The sequence below is a fragment of the Pseudophryne corroboree genome, chromosome 6, assembly GCF_028390025.1.
Source record: "Pseudophryne corroboree isolate aPseCor3 chromosome 6, aPseCor3.hap2, whole genome shotgun sequence".
Lineage (NCBI taxonomy): Eukaryota > Metazoa > Chordata > Amphibia > Anura > Myobatrachidae > Pseudophryne > Pseudophryne corroboree.
In genome coordinates, this window is record NC_086449.1 from 564,736,655 (window position 1) to 564,751,543 (window position 14,889).

The window sequence follows — 14,889 nt, forward strand, 5'->3', positions numbered from 1 at the left end:
CACACCACAAAGCGCTATATATACAAGGGATATCCTTATATTAAGTGCTCCCTTATAGCTGCTTTAATATATATATATATAGCCATTAATGTGCCCCCCCTCTCTGTTTTACCCTGTTTCTGTAGTGCAGTGCAGGGGAGAGACCTGGGAGCCGTTCTGACCAGCGGAGCTGTGACAGAAAATGGCGCCGTGTGCTGAGGAGATAGGCCCCGCCCCTTTTTCGGCGGGTTCTTCTCCCGCTATTTTTCCAGTCAGGCAGGGGTTAAATATCTCCATATAGCCCCTATGGGCTATATGTGAGGTATTTTTAGCCTTGTATAAGGTTTATATTTGCCTCTCAGAGCGCCCCCCCCCAGCGCTCTGCACCCTCAGTGACTGCCCAGTGAAGTGTGCTGAGAGGAAAATGGCGCACAGCTGCAGTGCTGTGCGCTACCTTATGAAGACTGAGGAGTCTTCAGCCGCCGGTTTCCGGACCTCTTCACGCTTCAGCATCTGCAAGGGGGTCGGCGGCGCGGCTCCGGGACCGGACTCCACGGCTGGGCCTGTGTTCGATCCCTCTGGAGCTAATGGTGTCCAGTAGCCAAGCAGCAAATCCACTCTGCATGCAGGTGAGTTTACTACTTTCCCCCTAAGTCCCACGTTGCAGTGATCCTGTTGCCAGCAGGACTCACTGTAAAGAAAAAAAAAACCTAAACTAAACTTTCTCTAAGCAGCTCTTTAGGAGAGCCACCTAGATTGCACCCTTCTCGTTCGGGCACAAAATCTAACTGGAGTCTGGAGGAGGGTCATAGGGGGAGGAGCCAGTGCACACCACCTGACCTAGTAAAGCTTTACTTTTTTGTGCCCTGTCTCCTGCGGAGCCGCTATTCCCCATGGTCCTTTCAGGAACCCCAGCATCCACTTAGGACGATAGAGAAAGAGGGGTACACACGGAGAGATCCGTGTTTAAAATCTAAGCAATCTGACTAGATTGCTTAGATTTTAAGCACGGATCTGCCGTATGTATGCCCCCCAGCAGTAGCGATGCATGGCCCCGCGCGTCGCTATCGCTGGTGCTAGATTGAGCCTGCATGCAGGCTTAATCTAGCGGGTCGCTCACTTCACCGCTGTGTGAACTGAGCAGCCCCCCGTCCGTCCCCCCTTCGCTCAGCACATCGCGCTGTGCTGAGCGGGGGGAGAGATGTGTGCTGAGCGGTCTGTGTTAAGATCGCTCAGCACACATCTCTCCCGTCAGCACCCCCTTAAGGCCCTTAGCACAATAAACCTTGGTCAATGTGAGTGAATTCAGAATGGGCCAATTTTAGTTGTACTTTATTCAAATTCAGATACCTGTTTTATGTATATTCTGCAGCCTTTATTAACATGAGCTCCAACATTTATTGACATTTGATATCACAGAACACCCAGATGAATTGGCTGATCAGGGCAGAGTAATGTCCTTTGCTGCCCAGTGCCTTAAAGAAATTGGTAAGACCAAAGAAGCCCTGGCAATACTGTCATCTATTGAATGTCTTCTGGTGAGTAGTCATCATCAATAAAGTGCATGGGCTCTTAGAATACATAGATGCTGATGTTTAGTTGGGCATACACTGCTTGCTTAGCATAAGCACTCTATGCATTTCCTGTTCTGCGCATGCGAGCAGAAACATGGACATGAAAACCTCCACACATCTTAAAATTGCAACGCTTTCCATATATAGAACCTGGACAAGGGAAGGAAGTGACAAGTAATCATAAGCAGTGCACAGTAAAGGTGTGTTCACAGAAGTCTGTCCATTGGGGGTCATTCCGAGTTGATCGTAGCTGTGCTAAATATAGCACAGCTACGATCATCTTCCCTGACATTTATTTATTTATTATTATTTATTAGCAGTTTCTTATATAGCGCAGCATATTCCGTTGCGCTTTACAATTAGAACAGTTATAGAACAAAACAGGGCAAAGACAGACATAGCGGTAGGAAGGCCCTGCTCGCAAGCTTACAATCTAGAGGGAAATAGGCATTGATACACAAGGATAGATGCTACCTGTTACATAATGGTTCCCCAGATTGCTAGGTTCTTAATGGGTTGTATATGATATGATCACCCAGCAATGTTGGAAGACAAAATGTGAGGTTATGGGGACTGTGCAGAGGGAATGTAACTGGATAGGGAAGCATTGAAGGTTATGTGGGTGGGTCAGGAATTTGGTAGGCTTGTCTGAAGATGTGAGTTTTCAGGGAATGTTTAAAGGTTTGGAGACTAGTGGAGAGTCTTATTGTGCGTGGGAGGGCAACCCACAGAGTGGGTGAAGCCCGGGTAAAGTCCTGTAATTTTGAGTGGGAACAGGTAATACATCTGCATGAGAGACGCAGATCTTGTGCAGAGCGGAGGGGTCTGGTAGGGAGATATTTTGAGATGAGTGAGGAGATGTATGATGGTGCATGCGGGGGGACGCCCAAAACAGGGCTAGTCCGCTCAACATGTCAGTCCCCCGCACAAAGGGGCCCCCCGCACAAATACAAAAGCCTCGCACAGCGGCGATGCTTTTGTATCTCTGGAGTAACTCCCGGCCAGCGCAGCTCCTGCGGCTGGCCCGGAGTTGTTCGTTGCTGCCGCTGGCCGCAGCGGCTGTGTAAGATGTCACGCAGCCGCCGCGGCCCCCCCCAAAGGTCCGTCCTGCGTTGGCCGGACCGCTCCCCCTAAACAGCGGCTTAACGCCGCCGTCGAGCCCCCTCCCACCCAGCGACTGCCTCTGTCTCAGAGGCGATCGCTAGGCAACGATGACTGTCATGCGCCGGCGCACTGCGCAGTTCCAACCCGATCGCTGCGCTGCGACAAACTGCAGTGAGCGATCAGGTCGGAATGACCCCCATTGAACGCAGGCGCTTATACACCAGGCCGTATCTATTGCAGCTTCTCAAGGGCTGGTGCATGATCTGTGCTAATGAGGATGATTATTAACATAGACCTTGCTAGTGTGAAAATAAAAAACAAGTTCTAAATAAATATCTGACATAAAAACGCCTTAAAACCAGTGCATTTATCTGGCCAATCAGCAGGAGAGGAATCACAATACACTTGTAATGAATGCAATTATTAAAAAAAAAAAGTTAACAACTGTTTCATTGAGAATTTTCTTAGGATGGAAATATTATTTTCTTAATATATTAGCAGAAAAATATTATTAATTATATTAAAGGGGCAATAGTAATTATTTGTTAACTAGTATTTAAAAATGTATTTTAATGATGGAGGAAGCATTTATTATTTTACGGCTATATAACATTTTTATACACCAATTATTAATTACGTAATAATGCCTCTATATTTAATGAATAATATTGCATTAATATTAAATTAAATAATCATGTTTTCACTAATATTTGAATAAAATAATATATCCTATACATGTTGGAGAAAGGACAGCCCTTTTTTGTCACCTGATAAATTATCTGTTAACAGGCGTTAACACATAGAATCTAGGAAAAGTTCCCAGACCTACGTGTTAACCCACTGTTTGCACCTGATAACTGGTTAATTATCACGTATATCTTTTTGAGTCCAAAAATAAATATGAGTTAAGTGCAGTGCTGCAGGCTGACTTTGGGGGAAATGGATAGCAGCGGGGGATCAATTATTCTGCGGTAAATTACTATAGCTGATTGAATTCCTTCCATAATATGTACTCCACTCGTAAGTGACTGATGAGAATGTTTAAATATTCTCTGTAAAATGCTGCATATTATGTGGGTGCTATATAAAAGATGTCTAACATATAATTGGTATGAAATGAGCAGCACTTACCTGTGTCTTAGGACTCATTTTCAAAGTTTTAAAGTTTCCCAAATGTATTACAGTTATTGTATAATGGCCCTCATTCCGAGTTGATCGCTCGCTATCTACTTTTAGCAGTCGTGCAAACGCATAGTCACTGCCCACGGGGAAGTGTATTTTCGCTTTGCAAGTGTGCGAACGCCTGTGCAGCCGAGCGGGAACAAACACATTTTGTGCAGAACAAGACCAGCCCTGTAGTTACTTATTCTGTGCGAAGATTGCAGCGATGAAGGTCCCGGAATTAACGTCAGATACCCACCCAGCAAACGCCCAGCCACGCCTGCGTTTTTCCAAACACTCCCTGAAAACGGTCAGTTGACACCCATAAATTCCACTTCCTGTCAATCTCCTTGCATTCGGCTGTGCAAATGGAATCGTTGCTATAAGCAATGCAAAACAACAATGCTCTTTGTACCCGTACGCCGCGTGTGCGCATTGCACCCGATACGCATGCATAGTTTTGCAGTTTTTTTAAATGATCGCTACGCAGCGAACATCGGCAGCTAGCGATCAACTCAGAATGACCCCCAATGTTGACTTTGAATAGTAATCACAGCATATTGTGCATTTTCATGTGGTTATTTTCCCTGCAATTCTCTTCTTCGCCATCTTACTTGTTTTGTTTAGACGTCATCGGAAGGCATAAACAATAAAGTACTGTTATGGTCACAGAAAATTGCTGGAGATTTGTATCGAGACATTGGGTCCTGGCAAGAAGCAATTCTTTGCTATAATAATGCACTGGATAACCTTCACTGTTTTACCGCTGATGACCTAGAGAATAATTGCAAATTGCTGAAACTCAGAGGTACGTCATGGCAACCCATTCACCTGTGTGTTTCATCCCTCATCTTCTACACAGAAAATATATATTATATGTTCAATAAAGTCACAATTTCAACAAATAGGTTGCATCCTGTTCATAGGATTACAGGACAACACCATTGTGTGCTGAGACCATATTGCTGATCTTTTTTTTGCTTGACAAACGCGTCATAAAAATTGGCGTTTTCTTTTTTTAAGCTAACACCCCCTGTGTCCATAAGTCCCAATTGTAACATTACCTGCCACACACCCAGTGGTATCAGATCCCTAAGTGCTAACATCTTAACGATAACTATAATGACGGCTTAGCAATAGTGATGGCCTGAATTAGCAGACACATCAGAATTTGGATTGTGCTGCCTGAATCCTGGAAACTAGAATCTTGCTAAAAAAGGAAAACAAATATTTGACCGAATCCTTGATTTTGTGCATCCCTGGTTATGTTTTATCCAGAAAGGGCAATGCGCAGCATTGTACATTATAGTTCTGTTAGAGCCAGTAGCGGATCTTGCTACGGGCACACAGGATTTTTGCCGTTGCCATGGCAAGATCCGCTACTGGTGGTGACCCTGGTGCTGTGCTGTGACTGCTGTGCGGTGCGCGATGACGTAATCGCGCACCACACGGCATTGTGGGAGCGGCACATAGACGCTAGGGGTCATAATTGACCTCTAGTGTCTATGCTGTGCTATGGGAGAGATGTCATGACGTCTCTCCCATAGATCAGAGGAGCGGCGCTAGCGGCCGGAGACGGAGGTCAGCAGTGGTCGGGAATCAGGAGTGGGGATGGTGAGTGTGAATTAATAATTTTTTTGTAAGCAGCACAAACTAGGGGGCACCAACTGGGGCACAACGCTACAGGGGGCACAAACGGGGGCATAACTCTACAGGGGGCATACCTGACAACACCCCTTTATGAAGCCACGCCCCTATTTTTGCCTGGGGCGCCACAAGGGCTAGAACCAGCCCTGGTTAGAGCTCAAACAAGTATACCTTAGATATGTTACATTAACATGACTTACGGTATATAAGGGCATACTTATCACAATCTGCATCTCAGATGTGGATAGGATGTGATAAATATACCCAAATTCACATTGAGATATTTGAATACATTGCAGGGTTGTATCAAATATTGCATGTAGGGACAGAGCTTGCGAATCCTGTCATCTCAATTTTTCAGGGTATATTTCACAAAAAATAACTTGGGTGTGTGACCGCGCATGAGCAGCTGCCTACCTCCCTTTCCCCTTGTGACCCCTTCCCCCCTCCCGCATGACCCCCACTGAACTAGCACTTACCTGCACGCTTAGGGTTACTACCTCATCCCTTTAAGTCTGGACACATATTAATTACACATGTTCTGTGGCTGGCTGACTTCAAGACTCCATTTCACCTGGTTTTAATCAGCCACAGAACCTGTGTAATTAATATGTGTCCAGAATGAAAGGGATGAGGTGGTAACCCTATGCACGCTCCTTCAGCCATGGATCGGTATCCAGTTTCTTCTCTGTGTGTCTCCGGTTAGCTGCTGCTGTGAAACTCACGGCCAGCATCTTTGCTGTAAAATGAGAGTTTCACAGCATCAGCTGACCAGGGACACACAGAGAAGGAGCCAAGCACCAATCCATGGCTGCAGCAGCATGTGGGTAAGTTTTATTTTATTATTTTCTTTTTTAACTTTTTTTTTTTTAAATCTATCTATCAGTGGCCAGCCTGTGGTCTATTTAGACACATATGGCTGATCACAGGCAGCATCTCCAAGCTCAGACTTCACTGTGATTATGCAGGGAAGGCTGAAGTAGAGTAGAGGAACCAGAGGGAATGCCTGATAATGCTATCTGGAGATAGCGTTATTATCACAGGGCCCCTTGTGGTATATTTTTTAAATTTGATTTTAGTAAATTTGGGCAGATCACCTTTCCCATTAAAAGTATGTGAAAAGCAACTTGGTTACTGAAAAAAATGCAAATTTAAGGACTGGGAGGATAATTTTGTGAGTTATCCTCCACTTGCCCTTTAGTACATTCAGGTTATACTAAAATAATGTGAAATGGGTGTGAAAACACCCATTTTCACATAATGTTACTGAAAATAATAATAAATATGCCCGATAGCTAGGGTCCTGCTCACAAAGTTTGCAACCCAATAGTAAAATAGGAAAGTGATACAAAAGGTACATGAGTAGGCTTTAGGGCAGATGTATTAAGCCTGGAGAAGTGATAATATGGAAGGTGATAACGCACCAGCCACTCAGCTCCTAACTCTCATTTTTCAAACCCAAAATGTAAATTGACAGTTTGGAGCTGATTGGCTGGTGCGTTATCACCTTCCACTTTATCACTTCTCCAGGCTTAATACATCTGCCCCCATGGAGGGTCAGCTCCAGGTCTACTATCACCCTGAGCAAGAGTCTTTGTACTGCCCCTACCCCCCTACATTAAAGTACAATTATAAATAATACTATTTGTCACGACCACCGGACGATTCTCCAGATACACCAATCTGAGAATCGCCGTGCTTGACTACTGGATTACTTTAAACCCGAAACTGCCACCAGCAAGAAGATTTTAGCGACTAAACGAAGGCTGTCTTTGCTTCGGCCTAAACACACAATTATTAATACGTCACAAAATGATAACATGGACCATGAGGCCTTTGGGCATAAGTACACACACCAGAACTAAAAATTAGGTGTTTAATTTCAAGAATATCTTCAGAGCTTTAGTTACAAAAAAGAGTTACAAAGATTATGAGAAATATTTAAAAGTACACACCGATTAGGATAAAATTTCAATTAAACAAAAGAGGATAATAATTTCAGAAACCTAACTTACTCATCAGCAGGTATGTCTTCTGTGTGGAGGGATTTCACAGTGTAAGATATATGGTGCATTCTCAGCTCTTGGCTGTTCCCTCAGAAATGAACCACAGTATGTGTGAGAGGGGCAGATAAAGCCCCCTCACAGCTGCAGCCCCCACCGTTTCCTTAACTCTCTCAATGCTGTGTACCTGGGCTGTGAGAAACCAGATTTACTTTGGTTTCACTTTCAACAGCTGTCTTTCTTTTAAGTTTGAAGAGGTCAGGTTTCTTGACCTGGCCTGGCTTTCTGTAATGTTGCTCCTAAGTATAGTTTATAGCTTCTTAGATAAGGTAAGGGCCATAAACTAACCTCTGACTCCCCACTATACATCAGTGTCCTCTACTCCCATATCTACTGTATGTAGCTATGGGTTCACTTAGAGGACAGGCTGGCAACCATGTTTTGTCACAGACTCCATTACAATATACACGTAGACATTGCATACAAGTCTTATATCGCCTGATGCAAATGAATGTCCCATTTGCCACACTATTATTATTATTAACAGGAAAAATATTAACTTGCTTTTAATAGAAAAATGATTTCACAAAAGTGAAACAAATAACTATGAAGACTCATGTGCCCGCCACCACAGTTGTGCCCAATATACCCCCATAGTAGTGCCTCATATGCCCCCACAGTAGTGCCTCATATGCTCCCACAGTAGTGCCTCATATGCCCCCACCGCCACAGTAGTGCGAAAGAGTTAATAATATGCCCCAGTAGTGATCCATATGCCCCCATTAGTGCCACATATGCTCTTACAATTAGATAATTACACAGTGAAAAAAATAATTTTAAGAAGCACTTTAGAGGAAGGATGAAATCACTAATATAATTTAATCAAATTGCACACCCCAACTGGTCGTGTAAATACTGGATAATAATGGTGATTTTAGTTGTCTATACTGTATCTCCACATCCCCCGAGCACACTGCAAGCACCATATGCCCAAGGGCTTCCAATGACCCCCTTTCATGCCTACACACTATTATTTGCTCCCACACATTTCCCTTTATAGCCCCGAGATGTAGCAAGTGAGTATACCACTACATACTAGATGTGAGTACCCGTCTCACTTTACACTACACACATGCAAACACTCAGTCACTGGAAGCCAAAAGAGGAATCAGCTAGCATCTGTTTATGATGACCCAGGATGTGGCCAGTCTTGGCATAGTTGTGCCATCAAATGTGATACCAGAACTATAGTGATTTTACACATTTATTATAAATATCCATTATCCTTAATGTGTAAATAACAGCACTATAAATACAATATGACAGTACTTATGGCTCCTTTCAGTGGGATTCAATCAGTGCACTGCGTGGTACGCCCCCTTAGTGGTGCACCCTTGTACAGCCACACTTCTAGAACATGCCTTGAGCCTGCCCTATGTGCGGAGGAGTGGTAAATGAACTGGACACACTGCCGGCTTCTATAGGGATGGATATAAAAGATGATGGGAATAATAAAGAAAACAATAATTGGAGTCCTCATGTGTGCGTGGAGATATGGGGGGTAATTCGAAGTTGATCGCAGCAGGAAATTCTTTAGCAGTTGGGCAAAACCATGTGCACTGCAGGGGGGGCAGATATAACATTTGCAGAGAGAGTTAGATTTGGGTGGGTTATTTTGTTTCTGTGCAGGGTAAATACTGGCTGCTTTATTTTTACACTGCAATTTAGATTGCAGATTGAACGCACCACACCCAAATCTAACTCTCTCTGCACATGTTATATCTGACTTACCTGCAGTGCACATGGTTTTGCCCATCTGCTATCAAAAATCCTGCTGCGATCAACTCAGAATTACCCCCATGGTGGATTACAGTGACTAAGGAACATGGCAAGCTGCCCTGAAAAGTGATAGCATATGTGGATTATGTGCTTCATAAATTAATCATCCACACATTCAGGCACACAGCTACTGTATGTAACACACCATCACATAGATTGTCAACAACTATAAAGAGAGTATCTCACCATGCCCAAAATAAAGTGACTCTATGTTTCACAATCTTATCCATTCAGTTACAGTTATGTATAATTACTATGTTTTTCTGATTAGAACGCCTGTTGTGTTTAAAAGCCACCTTGAATACCAGAAGATGCTTTGAACAGCGCAGTCAAATGCTTGAAAACACTATTGAACAGTTCCACTTATACACCCATGGGCCTTATGAACAGGCTGCTGTGAAACTTTGTAAAGGACTCCAGAGGTAAATTCAAGTTCGCTATTCAAATCTATATTTGGGCAGATCATTTTTTTTATTATACTTTATGTGTGACTTGACATTATATTACACATTAAGGGGTACATTTACTAAGCAGTGATAAGAGCGGAGAAGTGAGCCAGTGGAGAAGTTGCCCATGGCAACCAATCAGCACTGAAGTAACATCTATAATTTGCATACTATAAAATGATACAGAGCTGCTGATTGGTTGATGGGGAAATTTCTCCACTGTCTCACTTCTCCGTTCTTATCACTGCTTAGTAAATGTCCCCCTAAGGGTATCGTAATACATACAAATGGCATGCAAGGGCATGGAACAGAATATACAGATGGCCTTTCTCAAATTAATTACAGTGGGGCAAAAAAGTATTTGGACAGCCATCGATTGTGCAAGTTGACCTACTTAAAAAGATGAGAGAGGTCTGTAATTTCCATCATAGGTACACTTCAACTGTGAGAGACAGAATCTGAAAAAAAAAAAAAAAAAACACTAGGAAATCGCATTGTATGATTTTTAAACAATGTATTTGTATATTCTTGTGGAAAATAAATATTTGGACAATCCAAAAGTTTAACTCAATACTTTGTAATATAACCTCAGTTGGCAATTACAGAGGTCAAACGTTTCCTGTAGTTCTTGTCCAGGTTTGCACACACTGTAGCAGGTACTTTGGCCCACTCTTCCATGCAGATCTTATCTAGATCTGTCATGTTTTGGGATTGTTGCCGGGCAACACGGACTTTCAACTCCCTCCACAGATTTTCTATTGGGTTGAGGTCTGGACACTCCAAGACCTTGAAATGCTTCTTACGGAGCCACTCCTTAGTTGCCGGTGTGTTTGGGGTCATTGTCATGCTGGAAGACCCAGCCACGTTCCATCTTACTGAGGGAAGGAGGTTTTTGCCCCAAATCTCATGATACATGGCCCCACTCATCCTCTCCTTAATACGGATCAGTCGTCCTGTCCCCTTTGCAGAAAAGCAGCCCCAAATCATGATGTTTCCATCCCAATGGTTCACAGTGGGTATGCTGTTCTTAGGATGCCATTCATCATTCTTCTCCCTCCAAACACGGCGAGTGGAGTTTATACCAAAAAGTTTGATTTTGCTCTCATCTGACCACATTACATTCTCCCAATCCTCCTCTGGATCATCCAGATGGTCACTGGCAAACTTTAGATGGGCCTGGACATGTGCTGGCTTTAGCAGGGGGACCTTTCGGGCGCTGCATGATTTCAATCCATGACGACGTAGTGTGTTACTAATGGTAACCTTTGTGACTGTGGTCCCAGCTCTCTTGAGGTCATTGACCAGGTCCCCCCGTGTAGTTCTGGGCTGATTCCTCACCGTTCTCAAGATCATTGATACCCCACGAGGTGAGATCTTGCATGGAGCCCCAGGTCGAGGGAGATTGTCAGTGATCTTGTATTTCTTCCATTTTTTAATAATTGCGCCAACAGTTGATCTCTTCTCACCAAGCTGCTTGCCTATTGTCGAGTAGCTCATCCCAGCCTTGTGCAGCTCTACAATTTTGTCCCTGGTGTCCTTAGACAGCTCTCTGGTCTTGGCCATGGTGGAGAGGTAGCAGTCTGACTGTTTGAGGGTGTGGACAGGTGTCTTTTATACAGATAACCAGTTCAAACAGATGCCATTTATACAGGTAACGAGTGGAGGATAGAAGAGCTTCTTAAAGAAAAAGTAACAGGTCTTTGAGAGCCAGAAATCTTGCTGCTTGGTAGGTGTCCAAATATTTATTTTCCACAAGAATATACAAGTAAATTGTTTAAAAATCATACAAATGTGATTTCCTTTTTTTTTTTTTCAGATTGTGTCTCTCATAGTTGAAGTGTACCTAAGATGGAAATTACAGACCTCTCTAATTTTCTTAAGTGGGTCAACTTGCACAATCGGTGGCTGCCCAAATACTTTTTTGCCCCACTGTATGTTTCATAGCAGTGGGTATGAGAGGTGGTTAGGGTGGAAACACAAGTCAAGGCCATTAAAATACTCATCATCCTGAAGTTGTAGCTGTCTGATTTTGTGAGTTCCTGCTCTATAGACAGCCTATTATTTATAGGGTTGGGATCACAATACCGATGCTGGGATCCTGGCTTTTAGATGCCCGGCAAGGTAGGGCGAGGGGGGGAGCGCAACGAAGCCCCTTGTGGACTCGGCGGCGAGCTGTTGTATTCCCACTCTATGGGTGTCATGGATACCCAGGAGTGGGAATAGTCCCTGTTGGTCGGCATACCAATGGGCAGGATTCCGGCGTAGGTATTGTGGAGACCACCTGTCACATAACTACATCCCTGTTTATATTAGGAAATGTACCTATTTTCTGAATCAGATTCTGTATCAGTGTCCCATCAAGGGAGACATGCGCACAAGTGCACACTACTGAGTTAAAGTTACTTTTGCACCACGTAACATACACTCCTTATATCCTAAAGGAAAGTTTCCGTTTTTCATGGGGTTCCATATGGTAAACATAAATTCAGATATGTAAATGCAGATAGATTTATAATTGTAAACGATGTGTCCTACCTCATCTTTGTATTACAGTGTAAAAAATAAGATTTTAAACCTACCGGTAAATCTTTTTCTCCTAGTCCGTAGAGGATGCTGGGGACTCCGTAAGGACCATGGGGTATAGACGGGCTCCGCAGGAGACATGGGCACTATAAAGAACTTTAGAATGGTGTGCACTGGCTCCTCCTTGTATGCCCCTCCTCCAGACCTCAGTAAGAGAACTGTGCCCAGAGGAGACGGACAGTACGAGGAAAGGATTTTGTTAATCTAAGGGCAAGATTCATACCAGCCCACACCAACCACACCGTATAACATGGAATATACTAACCTGTTAACAGTATGAAACAAAACAGCATCAGTCAGAGACTGATCAAAACTGTAACATAACCCTTATGTAAGCAATAACTATATACAAGTCTTGCAGAAATATGTCCGCACTGGGACGGGCGCCCAGCATCCTCTACGGACTAGGAGAAAAAGATTTACCGGTAGGTTTAAAATCTTATTTTCTCTTACGTCCTAGAGGATGCTGGGGACTCCGTAAGGACCATGGGGATTATACCAAAGCTCCAGACCGGGCGGGAGAGTGCGGATAACTCTGCAGCACCGATTGAGTAAACATGAGGTCCTCATCGACCAGGGTATCAAACTTGTAGAATTTTGCAAAAGTGTTTGAATCCGACCAAGTCGCCGCTCTGCAAAGCTGTAATGCCGAGACGCCTCGGGCAGCCGTCCAAGACGAACCCACCTTCCTAGTGAAGTGGGCCTTTACCGAATTTGGTAACGGCAATCCAGCCGTAGAATGAGCTTGCTGAATCGTGTTACATATCCAGCGAGCAATAGTCTGCTTAGAAGCAGGAGCGCCAAACTTGTTGGCTGCATACAGGACAAACAGTGCCTCTGTCTTCCTAACCCAAGCCGTCCTGGCTACATAAATTTTTAAGGCCCTGACTACATCCAGGGACTTGGAATCCTCCAAGTCACCCGTAGCCACCGGTACCACAATAGGTTGGTTCATATGAAATGAAGAAACCACCTTAGGCAAAAATTGAGGACGAGTCCTCAACTCCGCTCTATCCACATGAAAAATCAGATAGGGGCTTTTGTGAGACAAAGCCGCCAATTCAGACACCCGCCTTGCAGACGCCAAGGCCAACAACATGACCACCTTCCAAGTGAGAAATTTAAATTCCACTGTTTGAAGGGGCTCAAACCAGTGAGATTTCAGGAACTGTAACACCACGTTAAGGTCCCATGGTGCCACAGGAGCCACAAAAGGAGGTTGCATGTGCAGCACTCCCTTTACAAAAGTCTGAACTTCTGGGAGAGAAGCCAATTCCTTCTGAAAGAAAATCGATAGGGCCGAAATCTGTACTTTAATGGAGCCCAATTTAAGGCCCATATCCACTCCTGTCTGCAGAAAGTGGAGAAAACGGCCCAGATGGAAATCTTCCGTAGGAGCATTCTTAGCCTCACACCAAGATACATACTTTCTCCAGATACGGTGATAATGTTTCGCCGTCACCTCCTTCCTAGCCTTTATCAGAGTAGGCATAACTTCTTCCGGAATGCCTTTCCCAGCTAGGATTCGGTGTTCAACCGCCATGCCGTCAAACGTAAACGCGGTAAGTCTTGGAACACGCAGGGCCCCTGTTGCAACAGGTCCTCTCTGAGAGGAAGAGGCCACAGATATTCTGTGAGCATTTCCTGAAGATCTGAATACCAGGCCCTTCGAGGCCAATCTGGAACAATGAGTATTGTCCGCACTCTTTTTCGTCTTATGATTCTCAATATCTTTGAGATGAGTGGCAGAGGAGGGAACACATAGACCGACTGAAACACCCACGGTGTCACCAGGGCGTCCACTGCTACTGCCTGAGGGTCCCTTGACCTGGCACAATACCTCCGAAGCTTCTATTTGAGGCGTGACGCCATCATGTCTATTTGAGGAAGTCCCCAACGATCTGTTATCTCTGCAAAAACTTCTTGATGAGTCCCCACTCTCCTGGATGGAGATCGTGTCTGCTGAGGAAGTCTGCTTCCCAGTTGTCCACACCCGGAATGAATACAGCTGACAGAGCGCTTACGTGATTTTCCGACCAGCGAAGAATCCTGGTGGCTTCCGCCATTTCCACTCTGCTCCTTGTCCCGCCTTGGCGGTTTACATGAGCCACGGCTGCGACGTCTGATTGAATCAGAACCGGTAGGGCGCGAAGGAGATTCTCCGCTTGACGAAGGCCGTTGTATATGGCCCTCAATTCCAGTACATTGATGTTTAGACAAGCCTCCTGGCTTGACCATATCCCCTGAAAGTTTCTTCCTTGTGTGACTGCACCCCATCCTCGGAGGCTCGCGTCCGTGGTCACCAGAACCCAGTCTTGAATGCCAAACCTGCGACCCTCTAGAAGGTGAGCACTCTGCAGCCACCACAGGAGAAACACCCTGGCCCTGGGGGACAGGCTTATTTTTTGATGAAGTTGAAGATGGGAGCCGGACCACTTGTCCAGAAGGTCCCACTGAAACGTCCGCGCATGAAACCTGCCGAAGGGGATGGCCTCGTAGGATGCCACCATTTTCCCCAGAACTCGAGTGCATTGATGGACTGACACTCTTTTC

At 44.6% G+C, this 14,889-nt stretch overlaps 1 protein-coding gene across 1 annotated transcript in view; it reads left to right on the top strand.

Annotated features, from left to right (window-relative positions):
- The window catches only part of LOC134932925 (putative tetratricopeptide repeat protein 41), a 244,185-nt gene that overhangs the window by 204,491 nt on the left and 24,805 nt on the right, over window positions 1-14,889 (top strand). The window contains exons 10-12 of the mRNA XM_063927785.1: window positions 1,399-1,517; window positions 4,446-4,626; window positions 9,579-9,729. Coding sequence (XP_063783855.1) covers window positions 1,399-1,517; window positions 4,446-4,626; window positions 9,579-9,729 — 451 coding nt within the window. The remainder of the gene's footprint in view (window positions 1-1,398; window positions 1,518-4,445; window positions 4,627-9,578; window positions 9,730-14,889) is intronic.